We start from the raw sequence: 16469 nt of genomic DNA on the forward strand, positions 1-16469 counted from the left end.
GGTGTTGCGCTACTAGACCGCTACACCACACTTTTGAGCTGGAAACAGAGTTACCGACATCAGGGACATGCCTTCTTTTAATGTGCTGCACTTACACAGCTATAGCGCGTTTGTCTGAAATATGCACGATGTGATGACGTGTGTCTTTTTTAACTACTGAATGACGGGGCCATCATGGGAAAGGTAGTTCTTTATAGTTTATCTCGAGTCAGTCCGAAAAACGGTATTATAAAGAACTAGTACTAAAGAGAATATATCAATTATTAATGCAGAGTATGCTCTCATCGAGTGAATATAAAAAGCCTCCTATTGCTGATACTAGAAAGGAGGTCTATGTTTCGTGAGAAGTGTAATAGTATAAATGTTGGTAGGCAGACAAAATATCGAAATTAAAATAACGATATACAATAATATCGATGTTTTAATTTCGACAGTACAGAATATCGATGTCCAAAATATCGACAGACAGAATATCGTTTTTTTAAGGTATGTATGTTACTAATATCGAATTTTACTAATATCGAAAAAAAATTTAGTGTTATGTATTTTATTATGTTGTTTATATGTTTGTTAAACATGTTTTGTAATGTATGTTTGAAAATTTGTAAATTTGTTTACATTTTGCATTTTAGTATCAGAGCGGGTTGTGGGTTTATAGGGGAATAGGGTGGGAAGTAATTTAATAATAATTAATTAATTAATATATGTTTGTAAATATTTTTAATTAATAATTAATTGGTAATTAATTAATATTAATTAGTTAATTAATTAATATAATTTTGTACATATTTTTAATTAATAATTAATTGGTAATTAATTAATATTAATTAGTTAATTATATTAATTAGAGTAATTTTTTTATATATAATTTTTTGTTATTGTTAATTAATTAATTGGGAAAAATAATATTAATTATTAAATTGAATTAATTACAGCTAATGTGCTAATATATTTACTTTATTGTTATTGTTAATTAATAATTAATTGGTAATTAAATAAGATTAATTAATTTTGGGTAAAGGAGTATTTTTAGGGTTCAGGGTCAGTTTACAGTTTTTGGGTAAAGGGGTATTTTTAGGGTTCAGGGTCAGTTTTCAGTTTTTGGGTAAAGGTATTTTTAGGGTTCAGGGTCAGTTTTCAGTTTTTGGGTAAAGGGGTATTTTTTGGGTTCAGGGTCAGTTTTCAGTTTTTGGGTAAAGGGGTATTTTTAGGGTTCAGGGTCAGCTTTCAGTTTTTGGGTAAAGGGGTATTTTTTGGGTTCAGGGTCAGTTTTCAGTTTTTGGGTAAAGGGGTATTTTTAGGGTTCAGGGTCAGTTTTCAGTTTTTGGGTAAAGGGGTATTTTTAGGGTTCAGGGTCAGTTTTGGGTTTTTGGGTAAAGGGGTATTTTTAGGGTTCAGGGTCAGTTTTCAGTTTTTGGGTAAAGGGGTATTTTTAGGGTTCAGGGTCAGTTTGGGGTTTTTGGGTAAAGGGGTATTTTTAGGGTTCAGGGTCAGTTTTGGGTTTTGGGGTACAGTCGTACAGGGTAAAAATAAAATAAATTTAAATTAAATCAATTAAAGGAAATTAAAAAAAATAAAATTACATTAAATTATTACGTTTTTCATTTATTTTAAATGTATATGTATTCGTTTTAATTTTTTAATTATGTTTTAATATTTTTATTTAATATTTGTAAAATTATATGTATTTTAAAATTATTTTTACATTATTATTAATACATTTAAAAAAACGATATTTTTAATTTCGATATTTTTGTACTACGATACTATTTTTTCGATATTTTTGTACTTACCTTTATGAAGATATGACTCCGATATTTTTGATTTCGATATTTTTGTGTCGATATTTTTGTATGTAGATATTCTGTCTGTCGATATTGTGTCAGACATTCATAAATGTTATGGTATGTTATGTTATATGAATTTATAACGCGCTTGGCTACTCGTGAGTGTACCGGCGCAGAACCATAGGACATGGCAGAGGGCTTCACATGAACAAATGGGTCTTCAGTTTTTTCTTAAATATACCTGGATCCTGAATGGTTCACAGGACCAGGGGAAGAGCATTCCAGGCAGCTGCTGATTTGAGAGAGAAGGAGCTACCCCGATCCTCTGACGCTTAAAACGAGGGACCTGGGCCAAGAATAGAGATGAGGAGCACAAAGAACGTGTCGCAGCATAGAAAGAGACGCCCTTCTGCAGATAGAGAGGGCCATGCCCATGAAGCGTGCAGTGGGCCATGAGCAAAAGGCAGCCAATGGTACTGTTGTAGCTGGAGATGAACACTGTCCCTGGATAACAGACCCGATAGTAGTCTGGCCACGGTATTCTGTACCACCTGTAGCCTCTTCAGCCTGTAGCCCGGAATACCAGCGAACAGGGCATTCGCGTAGTCCAACCGGGACAAGATCAATGCACAGGTGATTGTTTGCCTTGCCGCAGGAGGCAAAAGGGGAAAAAAATCTACAACATTTCAGTAAAGCAAAACAGCCACCGGACAGCTTCTTGATGCGTTCAGCGAAAGAGACATCTTCATCGAACCAGACCCCAAGATTTTTTGCTGGCTGCCCAGTGGAGGTAGGACGTGGAAACTCAGGAGGCCAGAGCTGTTCTCTAAAATTCACAGGGAATGAGCCAAAAAGTATAATCTCTGATTTCCCCTCATTGCACTTGAGCTGTGCCTCTGCCATCCATTTAAAAATAGATGACAGGCAATGTTGAGCCTGGAGTACCAAATCTGCCCCCTTGGCCCAGGTGAAAAGCAGCTGGATGTCATCCACATAAGCCAACACCTTAGACCACATCGCCTCTGCTAAGTATATCAGGGGAGTCATATAGATATTAAATAAAAGGGGGCTAAGGGAAGAACCCTGCGGGACACCCGTTGTAACTGACTGAGAAGCGTAGGAGCAAGGAGGAATCCATATCTGCTCTGACTGCCCCTCCAAGAAGGAGCGGAGCCAGCTCCACACAGCACCCGATAGCCCAATCCTGGCCAAGCGTGACAGAAGCAAAGAATGTGGGACATGTCGAATGCGACTGAGAGGTCGAGCAGGATAAGTGCCACCTTCCCGCCTGCGTCCAGACAGTCCTGTATGGCTTCTGCCATCTCGACCAGCACTGTTTCCATGCTGTTGGACTGCCGGAACCCGGATTGCGCTGCGTGAAGCAGTCCCTCCGTTTCCACAAAATCAGTAAGCTGTTTATTAACCGCCTTCTCACAAACCTTTGCCAGTGCAGGGAGAAGAGAGATGGGCCGATAGTTCACTGGACAAAGGGGGTCAAGTGACTGCTTTTTAAGGGGTATACACTCAAAATATCGATTTGCATTAATATCAATTAAAAAATATAGAATGGACACAATATCGACTGGAAAGAATATAGACTACAAAAATATCAATTAGGATAGCATTAATATCGAATCAAAAATATAGAATGGACATAATATCGAAAGGACAGAATATAGACAACAAAAATATAGAATGGACAGAATACAGACAACAAAAATGTAGAATGGACAGAATATAGACTACAAAAATATAGAATGGACAGAATATAGACTACAAAAATATCGAATTTGAGGTAAGTAGTTTAATATCAATTTTTAAAGTGTTTTTTTATGTTAGTATGTTTGAAAAGTGTATATTTATTTTATTATTTATATTAATACATTTTTTTATGGTATTCAATTTTTGGTAATATAATTCTGTAGCGGGTTATGGGTTTATGGGGGGATTAGGGTGGAAAGTTATTGAAGTATAAATAATTAAATATGTTAATTTATTTATTTGTATTTATTTTGAATTAATTGTTAATTAATTATTAATTGGTAATTAATTAAAATATAATGGGCAATTAATTATAATTATTGAATTAATTGATAATTATGTTAATTGTATTCATTTATTTTCTGTAGTGGATTGTTGGTTTATAGGGGAATAGGGTGGGAAGTAACTTATTTGTAAGTAATTCAATTTTTAAATTCTTTTTTAATTGTTAATTTATTGTTAATTGGTAAATATTTTGTATTAGTAGGTAATTATTTTTAATAATTAATTTTTATTTGTATTTGTACTTGATTAATTAATATATTATATAAAAGTGTTAATTATTTTAACTAATTTGTAATTGGTATTACTATTTATTATATTTTTATTTATATATGAAGTATTTACTTTCCCTACTGTTGCACTTACTGGTGTGGGAATAGTAGTTTTTACCCTCCTGCTATTCAACGCTTTCCCTACTGTTGCACTCACTGTAGTGGGAATAGTAATTTTTACCCCTACGCTATCCAACACTTTTCCTACTGTTATACTCTTTGAAGTGGGAATAGTAATTTTTACCCCTACACTACCCTACGCTTTCCCTACTGTTGCACTGTCTGGAGTGGGAATAGTAATTTTTATCTCTAAACTATCCAACGCTTTCCCTACTGTTGCACTCTCTGGAGTGGGAATAGTAATTTTTACCTTCCCGGTATCCAATGCCTTCCCTAGTGTTGCACTCACTGGAGTGGGAATAGTAAATGTCATGCCTACGCTATCCAACGCTTTCCCTACTGTTGAACTCTCTGGATTGGGAATAGTAATTTTTACCCCTACGCTATCCCATGCTTTCCCTACTGTTGCACTCTCTGGAGTTGGAATACTAATTTTTTCACTCCCGCTATCCAATGCTTTCCCTAATATTGCACTCATTGGAGTGGGAATAGTAATTTTTACTCCTACGCTATCCAACTCTTTCCCTACTGTTGCTCTCCCTGGAGTGGAAATAGTATTATTTACCCCTACGCTATCCAACGCTTTCCCTACTATTGCACTTTCTGGAGTGGAAATAGTAATTTTTACCTTCCCGCTATCCAACGCTTTCCTTACTGTTGCACTCTCTGGAGTGGGAATAGTAATTTTCACCCCTACGCTATCCAACGCTTTCCCTACTGTTGCACTCTCTGGAGTGGGAATAGTAATTTTTACCCTCCCGCTATCCAACGCTTTCCCTACTGTTGCACTCACTGGAGTGGGTATAGTATTTTTCACCCCTACGCTATCCAACGCTTTCTCTATTGTTGCACTCACTGGAGTGTGAATAGTATTTTTTCATTCATTCATTATCTTCTTTATTTCGACAATAATGTCATAAAAGAGTTCACATATAATAAGATGTACAATATGAAACATAATCATAAAATATTAATCGGCTAAAACAGAGTATATCATCGTGGACATTTCGGTCATTGGTATAAATACGTAGTCATTATACATTTACTAAAGGAATAATCCCATAAAATCCCTAGCAGCTAAAACTAGGTAAAAGAGAGACATTCAGAAACTCAACACAGTTATCAGGGATTACCACTTCCCCTAGGGTTCTCAAGTTTCCTCCTTATGTTCCACATCGCTGCCAGAAATTTAGATACTGCGAAAACAATAAGGGGAGAGAGATCAGTTTTAAGTATTCTATAGGCTTGGTTGCAGCAGCTAAACCCCAAGCTTCTACAAATGGGAACGATCCACTTCTTTCGAGGTAAGTGATAGGCGGGACAAAAAAACAGAATGTGCAATTCATTTTCGAGGTCTGATGTGCAAGCAGGGAAGTTTTTTAGTGTAGGTACACACCATTTACTCGTGAATGCTCTAATCGGTAGGGAGCCATATCCCCATTGGAGGATTAATTTCCTTAAAAGGACTGGACTAACATTGTCAAATACACTTTCGAATTTAAAAAAGTCGTTTGTCATTAAAAACAACCCAGAAAGTGATCCCACATTAGCATTCAATAGTAATTTTTACCCTCCCGCTATCCAACGCTTTCCATACTGTCGCACTTTCTGGAGTGGGAATAGTAATTTTCACCCTCCCGCTATCCAACGCTTTCCCTACTGTTGCCCTCACTGGAGTGGGAATAGTAATTTTTACCCCTACGCTATCCAACGCTGTCCCTACTGTTGCATGCTCTGGAGTGGGAATAGCAATTTTTACCTTCCCGATATCCAATGCTTTCCCTACTGTTGCACTCACTGAAGTGGGAATAGTAAATTTTATGCTTACGCTATCCAACGTTTTCCCTACTGTTGCACTCACTGGAGTGGGAATAGTAATTTTTACCCTCCCGCTATCCAACGCTTTCCCTACTGTTGCACTCACTGGAGTGGGAATAGTAATTTTTACCCCTACGCTATCCAACGCTTTCCCTACTGTTGCACTCACTGGAGTGGGAATAGTAATTTTTATCCCTACGCTATCCAACTCTTTCCCTACTGTTGCACTCTCTGGAGTGGGAATAGTAATTTTTACCCCTACACTATCCAACGCTTTCCTTACTGTTGCACTCTCTGGAGTTGGAATAGTAATTCTTACCCCTACGCTATCCAACGCTTTCCCTACTGTTGCACTCTCAGGAGTGGGAATAGTATTTTACCCTCCCGCTATCCAACGCTTTCCCTACTGTTGCACTCACTGGAGTGGGAATAGTAATTTTTACTGCTACATTATCCAATGTTTTTTCTACTGTTGCAGTCACTTGAGTGGTAATAGTAAATGTAACCCTCTCGCTATCCTATGGTAAATATATTGTATATTTTTTATTAATACTATGTTTATATATATAAATATATATATGTATTAAAAATATTTTTTTTATGTATACGAAATATTAATACATTTTAATGTTATTTAAGTATTTTAAGTATGTTTAAGTTAGTTATATTTATTATTTCATTCATTTTAAATTACTTTTAACTATTTAAAAAATTCAATATTTTGACTATCTATATTTTTTACAACAATATTTTTGATTCAATATTTTTGTACTTACCTGTTTGGAGATAAAAAGTCGATATTTTGGCATTCTATATTTTTTACTTGATATTTTTGTAGTTCTATATTTTTGCCATCAATATTGTTTCAGTGATCCTTTTTCAGGAGAGGCAAGATCTTGGCCTTCTTCCAAGCCTCAGGGACCACTGCTTTCTGGAGGGAAAGATTAATGACGGCATTCACTTCCTCATTAACAACCTCGGCTGACATTGCCAACGTCCTCGCAGGGCAAGGGTCTGAGGGTGAACCTGATTTAAAACCTTTTAGGAGTTTCAAACAATCCAAAGGATCTACAGGCTTAAATTCTGACAGTAAGTGCCACCTATCAGCCATTGGACACTCCAGAGCGGCCTCCAAGTGATTACTACAGGGTGTAAAGGTTGAATGAATGGCCAATATCTTATCTCTGATAAAGGCAGAGAGCGTATTACACCAGGAGGGTGAAGATGGCTTCACACTTGCTTTGACCGCCGGAGACATAAAGCTCTGGACAATCGCATAGATTTCTCTGGAGTTATTATTGGCAGCATCAATACGGGCAGAATAAAATTGCCCTTTAGCCACCTTATTCGCGGCATAGTATATCTTCTGCTTATCTCTAAGCTTGCTCTTAGCAGCTGAACAATAGCTACTCCTCCTCAATGCCCATTCCAAAGCTTTACAATCATGCTTCAGATCTTTAAGAGATGGATTGAACCAAGGCTCAGAGGGCGAATCTCTGGCCCGTCTAGTAGAGCAAGGGAGAGCTACCACGGCAACTGTAGTAGAGATCCAACTGGAGAATCCTGTGACCCGGTCCTCGAGCTCTCCAACCAACCTGGGTCTGGAAGCAGCCAAGGCCAACTTGAACTAGGCGGGAGCAATTCTGCCCACAGCTGAATTATAACTCTGGAGTGCCAAAGGTTCCGCCTTCGACACCTCCCAGGAAAAATAGGTTATGAAATGGTCCGAACAGGTGACTGGACAGGGCTCCTGTACCTGAATTGGAAAGTTAGTACAGATAGGATCAAGAACATGCCCAGTTTGATGAGTGGGAAAGCTAACCTGCTGCTCAAGTAGAGCCAATTGTAATCTATCAAGTAGGTCTTGTGTGTCCTTACTGCCAGTCTGGTCCAAATGTATTTTCAGGTCTCCGAGGACCATATAATGGGCAAATCTGTACGCCTTAGTAGTGACTGCATGCCCGGGGCCTGTAGATCAATGAGCTGCCTAAAGTAAAATGCGCTGAGAGACGAATGCTGAAGTCAATGGCTTCCCAGCTGCCCCAAGAAGTGGCCTCTTCCATACGGAGAACGCACTTATTTTTACAAACAATTGCAACTCTGCCGGCCCTCCCCACCGGATGATCAGCTCGGGAGATTTTATAACCCGGTGGTATTGCCAGAGTGACAAACGGATCAGTGGAAGGATCGAGCCAAGTTGGCCAACATGGTCCTCTAAAAGCTCGAAAACTTCAGCGTGATGTTTCTTAAGTGAGGGCACGTTAATCAAAGCGGCCCGGATTAAAAGTGCCTGTGGCCGTTGCTCAAGTAATATGCCAGTTGCGACTGAGGTACCCAAATTCGGTGAGAGCCTAAGCCCACATGCATAACAAGCATGCTTAGATGCCTCAGCTAGATCCCAGCATCCAGAATGACAATGATAGATAGGGTCTAAGGCCCGTAAGGCAACTGCCGTATAACTCCTACCTAACCCTGAAAGTTCCTGAGCAGTGTGGCTGGCGCTGGCCGCTTCCGGGACCGTGACCGGCGGAGATGGGTGTGCCTTTGGCACGCCACCGGCGCGCCCGCAGCGCGCATCCGCTGCCCACCCGTGCCACGCGCATTAAAATAGTGCTGGGTGTAAGAGGAACTAGACTGCCAACTCTTCAAGATGGTGGTTCCTCTTGGCACCAGGGGGAAAGGCAGGAAGAAGGCTAGGCAGGTAAACGAAAGTTCAAATGAGCAAGGTTAAATTTTATAGTGCAAGTATGTGGAAGGCAAGTTAAAAAAGGAAGATCCAATTTTTTAAAACATCAGAGCTTCAAACATCTGCATGAGGCAAGTACGAGGCACAACTACCCCCTATAGCGCTCACCTCCGAATGACACGCGTTTAAAATAACCCCGGGTGCGAGAGGAACTAGACCACCAACTCTCCAAGATGGCTGTTCCTCGTGGCACCAGAGGGAAAGGCAGGAAGAATGCTAGGCAGGTAAACGAAAGTGCAAATGAGCAAAGTTACATTTTATAGTGCAAGTATGTGGAAGGCAAGTTAAAAAAGAGAACATACAATTTTTTAAAACATCAGAGCATCAAACATCTGCATGAGGCAAGTACGAGGCACAACTACGCCCTATAGCGCTCACCTCCGACTGACACGTGTTTAAAATAACCCCGGGTGCAAGAGGAACTAGACCACCAACTCTTCAAGATGGTAGTTCCTCGTGGCACCAGGGGTAAAGGCAGCAAGAACGCTAGGCAGGTAAACAAAAGTGCAAATGAGCAAAGTTACATTTTATAGTGCAAGTAAGTGGAAGGCAAGTTAAAAAAAGAACATCCAATTTTTTAAAACATCAGAGTGTCAAACATCAGCATGAGGCAAGTACGAGGCACAACTACCCCCTAAATGTATGGAAATGCCCTGAGGACGCACGATTTATCACGTTGGAGACCAATACGTAACAACAAAACGATCTATATAATGTTGATACAGGCCTGTCACTCAAATTTCGTGTATATAGAGACTGTATGCAGACATGAGCTACAGAGAAAAGACTTACAGGTCTACATACAAGAAACCATCAGAGAGGGACCTTTTGAACATCTATTTCTGGTCTTGATGAAAGACTAGACCCTTTAGGGAAACACGGGCTGAAACATGTTGACCACCAATTTGTATTGTGAAAGACGATTTACACGTCCCTCAAACATCACCATTTCACCTTTTTAATCTTACCCCTGTATGTTTCAACTTCATTAAAACATTTTTAGATGATAATGGGAGATAATTTTAGATAAAACACCACATGGATCCCACCAGTACTTTCTCTCGAATGGAGGTGATACTCACCTAGGGAAGCGAGTATCTAGGTGCAAAACCCAATGATGACGCCGCCCAATGACACACCATAGTGATGATCACTATACACCACCAGTGGAAAAAATTGGTTGAGGATTTCGGGTTAATTCTGTACTTTCCAGATCCTATATAACCCACAGGGCTCACTCACCTTTGATTATGAATATGAAAAACAATACATTCATATATGAGAACAAAATCACAACTATATTAATGAATTTTTCTGTTGTGAACTCCACATCAACACCAACTAGGACATACATAGTCAGACAGTCACTGATCGATAGCTCACAGGTGGCGTGGCACTAGTCGGCAGGCAAACGCATGAATGGGAAATCCCAGATCAATCTTACAGATAGGCACAGTGACACCACAGTGGTCTAGGGGTATTGGCCCCAATAAAGGCGTAAGGAATATACAGCCAATCAGGACACAGCACACGCAGTAACCACGCACTCCCCATGCTGGACATCTGGACACATTTCCCACTGGCCACATTGTGTCTATGGAAAGCTGAGTCCCACCTATAATTTCCATTAGACAATTAATTTGTGACTCCAAAGGCAGCATCAACATTCCTTACCTTACACGGACCTCTGTAAACACTTTATTGCAAAAAATGAAATGTATAAAAAGAGGCGGCAGACCAATTGTAAATTGAAACAGTCCTCAGACCTTGGGCTTGTAACTGTTCTCCTGGACGCTCTGTTTAATTAAACAAACTGGTCCTGTTCTGCCAAATGGACCTTGTCTTTTGTTTTTTCAAGGTATTTCATGTTCAACCAACACTAGGAAGGTGAGACCTACTAGGCATGATTTACTATGGTGAGTGCCTTCATGTTAGGAAGCGTCCCATGGCTGGGATGGTTTATTGGATAGTCTGCATTAGGCACACACAGACACACAGTTGACCCAGGCCTAGGCTAAACATTTGTTACATGGGAATGCATTTATCGATATTAGTTTATTTAAGATAATGCACATGTCATTGTTTTTTTTTCATTTTGTGGCTTTGCTATTTAGTAAAATTTTCAGAAACAAGAGAGTAGTTTGCTTAGGAAATGTCTTGTAGGAACTGTAAAACAGCAACTAAAATAGATTTTGTGCTTCAACTCATCTCGTGATGACTGTGTAACGTTTGCATGCAAAGAAAGCTATGCGTTTTTATTTGCATGCATATTGTGTGGAATATGCTAAATTTCACACACTATTTCAGAAAATGATAACATTTTGTGTAAAAAATATCGCAATTCCAGACACCACTAACACGCACCTATCCAGACATCCAAGAAACGTCTTGGTATTAAAACCTTACACTGCGGCCCTTGGAACTACTCCTCTGTTACATGATTTTGGAAAGGGCAGTAGTCTGTATCTGAGCTCAACAAAACATTGATTTCCATATTCCTGTACCCTGATGTAGTTTACCTTCCATAATGTTGAGCACAGGGCAGTAATTGTTTATCAGAGTTTACGAGCTCGATTGTTAGAAAACATGCACAAACTCGAAGATATTTCCAGTTAATGTTTACATTCAAAATCCTGAAAAGAAGCACACAGAGTATAGTGCCGGTTACAGCTGCATAGAGTAACACAGGGGCATAAATATGTGCCCTTTTTCGTCACTCTTGCACCACGCAACGTGGTGAAAGAGCAAGCATATTACAAATTATAATTTATGAAGTCACTCAAGTCCGCCTAGATTCACCCTAAGTGGCTTCACATATCTAGAGTAATGTAACGCAGTGCAATTTGCTGGATTGAATTACTCTGCACCAGGGAGTGCTTCTATGAGCGTTGCATGGTTGTTCCCACATAACATCCATGAATTTTGATGCATTCCCACATTTTCCAGAAGTGGCAGACCTGTGAATGTGCCAAAAACCTACACCCCTCCAGGTGAGATGTATTGCTTATTTCTCCTCATTTTTCCTCTTCCTATGCAAGCTGCACTCTGCAGTAAACATAGAGAAAGGAAATAGCTTCAAGGGATTGTTTTTGTGCATGAAGGTGCCCCCTCCTCTACAAAAGCACTCACTCCTCTTTACAACGCAGACATCCCTGGTGCAAGGGTGTTTGGGTTGGCGCTAGGCAATCAAAAGGGCTCCAGCGCAGGGAAAAAGGCAAGAACACACCATATTGTCTTAAATACAGCACATCCCTGCCCTTTACCTGTCACGCAGTGCAGCGCAGCAAGGTGACTTCCTGCTCAGCGCGGCATGACTTGGCAATAATTATGCCCTAAATCCTAAGGAAACCTGCAATAGGTGATGAAATGTTGGACTTTCAGATCGATATTGCTATGTAATACAGTCATGTAATTTCATTGAATTTCTAGATAAATGCATATGTTTACATTACAGGTTCCTTTGTTTTGTCTATTCCTGTTGCAATATATCAGAAGCTCGACATTGGGGAGTGGTACGGGCCACAGACGTATTGCATGGAAGCATTCCCCTCAGTGTACCACCAACAAATGTTTATTCTCTACACATTTCTGGCAGTGTACCTACTGCCACTCATCACAATATGCGTGTGTTACGCCATCATGCTGAAAAGAATGAGCAGGCCAGTAGTGGAACCAGTTGACAATAATTATCAGGTACAGTTTATCACTTTATTGATGTATTGTGATTTGTTTATGAATTCCATTGTGCGATCAATGTCATGTTACAAGATGCATTTTCATTGGATATTCTGGATACTTTTGATAATCAGACTGTACGTCAAGTGCGGTATTTTGCTTAGTTTTTAATCTGCTTTGAAGGCTTTTATTGTGTATGAAAATCACAAAAAAATAATACACACAATTGCACTTCTGCCATTACCGGAATGGAACCCACATATGATAACTTTGCAGTGGTAATTTTGTGATCAAGGTGCAGCTCATGCATCAACGCTATCTTCATTACAACATTTACTTGACAGAGCACTTGCAGGGAGCTTCTGAATATCTCCATCTGTGTCACTATTTGAAACTAAGTTACTTTTCGTTATTTTGTAAAACAGCGTCTAACCTTTGCTTTGAACTTTTTATTTAATCTGAAATGTACTTCCCTACCTTTACTTCAACAGCATATTCACTTTGCCTACATTTACTAAGGTACACCCTCACTTTGCCTAAAGGTTCAGTAAAACAACTCCTCGTGTTACAATGATTTGGCATTAGAGTTTAAATGATTACTCTAATGAAAAATTAGTGCTTTAAAATTGAGTAAGGATTAAGTTCAGTGTTAGAATAACATCGCTTGTTAGTATAATTATCTTCACACTCAAATTCTTTGATATATAGAATTCGGACTGAAGTTTATACTATAATAGTTGATAACAATCAAACTAAAATATTTGCATTTAATAGTATATACGGTTAGAGTTCGTACTAGGGTGTAAATAACATTAATACATATTTTATAATTTTTATGAAATTGAATAAAAAACAAGGGTTAAGGTTCCAACCTGCGTTTGTTTATCGTAGCAAAAATTATTTTATATGTGGTTTTGGATAGTCTTTTTTAAAAGAATTGCATGTAATTATATTAAAAAGAAGATGAACTAAATGGTTAGCATTATGGTTAAATTTGGACTTAGGGAAGGAGGTGAAGTGAAGGTAGGGCAAAGTCAAAAGGATGAACTAATGGCAGGTTCATAGTCAATTATAACTTGTTAAAGTATAGATAGATCACGTCAAAATAAAGTAAAGGTAATGATTAAGGATATTAAAAGTTGTAATACATTGGATGATTCGCTGATCTCCGTGCAGTACAGAGTGCATGCTTCATGAAAACCATTTTCCCTGCAAGCAATTCCCAATATTAGGAGACTGTCATGTTTCAGTTATCTTGCCATCAGATGACACTAACAAGGGGACTGTGGGGTACTTATGTGACACCAGAATATAACAGAAATCTTTACAACATCTTGCATTCTGTTATATTCTCTGTTTTAATTTGTGTATCCCGGGGCCTTTCTGGCCCTTTTATTTCTGCCTTCCAGACTTTTCACTCTCTTGCCTTCAATCCGTACTCTTTTTCTTTCTTTTTTTTTGGGGATATCAAAAACCTTTATTGTATAATTAAAGCACGGTACATCAGTGCCATGAGTTCAGGCAACTGTGTGTCAAGTATTATACAGATTATACGCATATTCCCATGCTTAGTATTGTACAAGAAGCAGTAACATTGAACAAAAAGGAATTAACATTAACTTCATTCTCCCCAATTAACATTTACCCCCATAGTTCAATACAATATGCTTTTCTGAAGTAAGTAGCACATCCAAAGTCCAATACAAATCAGTGAAATGAAAACGACTACAGTTGTTGGCAGAAGGTCGAGCTGGCGAGACATACATCCTGAAGCTACAAGCCCTATATGAGGCCGGCGTGTGAGTATTCAGCATTATAAAAAAACATCACAATGTATACTCTGGGAGGCATCCACCCATTCGGTTGAGCTGTTGATAGGCCAGAAAAAAGGACTAGCTAGAAAAAAGGACCACCTTGCAAGTGCATGCCCCAGCTAGAAGACTAAGATGCACTGGGGCCATCAGTGGGTATTTCCCCCTGCCTGTCATCATCCTCCACCTGTTGACGAAGCAGGAAGGAAACGAAGGAAGCCCAGATGTATTTAGGCTTTGATCGTAAAGGCAGTAATTCGGTGTAATCATGTAAGTGTTCCTGCCATGTGGACATTGTCCGGATCCAACATTTAAACTTTGGTGCTCGCCCCCGTCCCCACCGACACGCCACCAATCGTTTGGCCAGTAGAAGGCTAAGTGCCAGGAATTTTCTATGCCCAGTAACCACCTGCTGTGTCAGGCCCAGGAGAACTATCAAAGGACAGGGGGCCATTGTGATGCCCAGCATTTTAGAGAGCCCTTCCAACACCTGTGTCCAATATGTGGCTACCTGGGGGCAGAACCAAGTTAGGTGAATGAAGTCAGCACCAGCAGAACCACAACGCAGACAGCAATCAGAATCACGGAGGCGGAATTTGTGTAGGCGAGTAGGGGTGTGGTATAAGCGGTGTAAGAATTTTTAGTGCAGTAGTTGTAACCTATTGTTGCCGGTGATGGCTTTCGTTTGTGTGCAGCTAATCTCCCATTGTTTGTCTGTCAATGGTTCTGTGAGGTCTCTATCCTACTCAAGTCGGGCCCTTGAAGTGGAGGGGCATGGCGCTTCCTGTACGTTTGTAGAGCTGGGAAACGACATGGCGTGGAGCATCTGCGTGTACTATGGCATGTAGTGTCGCAAAGGTGTGGGGCTCCGTGGGGAAATCAGGAGTGATAGTGCAGACGTTCTGTCGCACACAGGTGAATAGAAAGGTATCCATAATAGAGGGTGGCCTATCCTTAAAAAACTGATCCTTAGTCAGAAATGTCCTGTTCACATATAAATCGCCCCAATGATTATATCCCAGTTCCCTGAGCATTTTGCGGCCTATCGCTTCGCATGTAACCTGAAGCCTGGGATCACTGTCCAGAGGCAGTTTGGGTGAGTAGAGGAACGCGCAGTCCAGGACTTGTGCTATCCGATGCCATGCAGACACAGTGCAGTCCACCGTGGAAGGGTCGCGCTCTATCGGCCCCACTTTAGCATGGATATATCCAGTACTGACTGTAGGAGCCATGTGGACATCCTCCACAGTGAGGTGCACCATGAATGGTGGCGGGTAATACCAATATGCAGCGAAGTGTGCTTGGGTGCAGTCATAGTATCTCTTGAAGTTGGGGACCTCGAACCTGCCTAGATGGAAGGGGAACAAAAAAAAAACCAAAGGAAATGATGGACGGAGCATTGACAATACAAGCACTCACCCCCATTCAACTGTTCTGGGTTTAATCCATCACCGTTCTTTAGCCCACTCTGACACCCCAGTTCAGACATGGCCATATGCAAATCAGTCTGACCCTGTGCCTCATGGGAACAGTCCAGCCCGAACTGCCAAGCCATGCCTTCCCTGGACCGGAAACAAGCTACCGAGGACCGGTTTCTGGCATTTCAGCCATCTTCAGCCCGGCTTGCTTGAATCCAGTGGCAAAGTGAGCAAGGGACTCACGTCTGAGCATACCCTGCCACCTTATGTCGAACAAAGAAAGACCAAAGGAAATGATGGACGGAGCGTTGACAATACAAGCACTCATCCCCATTCAACTGATCTGGGTTTAATCCATCACCGTTCTTTAGCCCACGCTGCCACCCCCGTTCAGACATGGCCATATGCAAATCAGTCTGACCCTGTGCCTCATGGGAAGGGGAGCATGAGAGTATCGAGGCTGAGGCGTGCTTTCTTCCCGCCCCATATTAGTCTCATAAGTTGGGATTTCAGGGTACTGAAAAAAAACCTCCCTGGATAATATGGAATGTTAACAAAGAGATAAAGTAGTTTTGTCTGAAACACCATCTTGGCCAGAGCTATCCTCCCAGCCATTGATAGTGGGAGGTGAATCCATTTAGTGACATTATCCTTAATTTTATCAATTACAGTGCTATAGTTAGCCCGCATCATGGCATCCTTCCATCTGGTGATGTGAATGCCCAAGTATTTCAGGTCGTCTTGTTCCCACATGAGAGGGTAGTCAAGTTGGTGCGGAT

The 16469-nt window shown here is 40.3% G+C and overlaps 1 protein-coding gene across 1 annotated transcript in view; it reads left to right on the forward strand.

The window, feature by feature from the left end:
- The window catches only part of LOC147727327 (G protein-coupled receptor 54-like), a 912640-nt gene that overhangs the window by 829517 nt on the left and 66654 nt on the right, over window positions 1-16469 (forward strand). The window contains exon 4 of the mRNA XM_086963094.1: window positions 12241-12479. Within this exon, the coding sequence (XP_086819220.1) occupies window positions 12241-12479 (239 nt within the window). The remainder of the gene's footprint in view (window positions 1-12240; window positions 12480-16469) is intronic.

This window comes from Lissotriton vulgaris, chromosome 3_1 (assembly GCF_964263255.1).
Source record: "Lissotriton vulgaris chromosome 3_1, aLisVul1.2, whole genome shotgun sequence".
NCBI lineage: Eukaryota > Metazoa > Chordata > Amphibia > Caudata > Salamandridae > Lissotriton > Lissotriton vulgaris.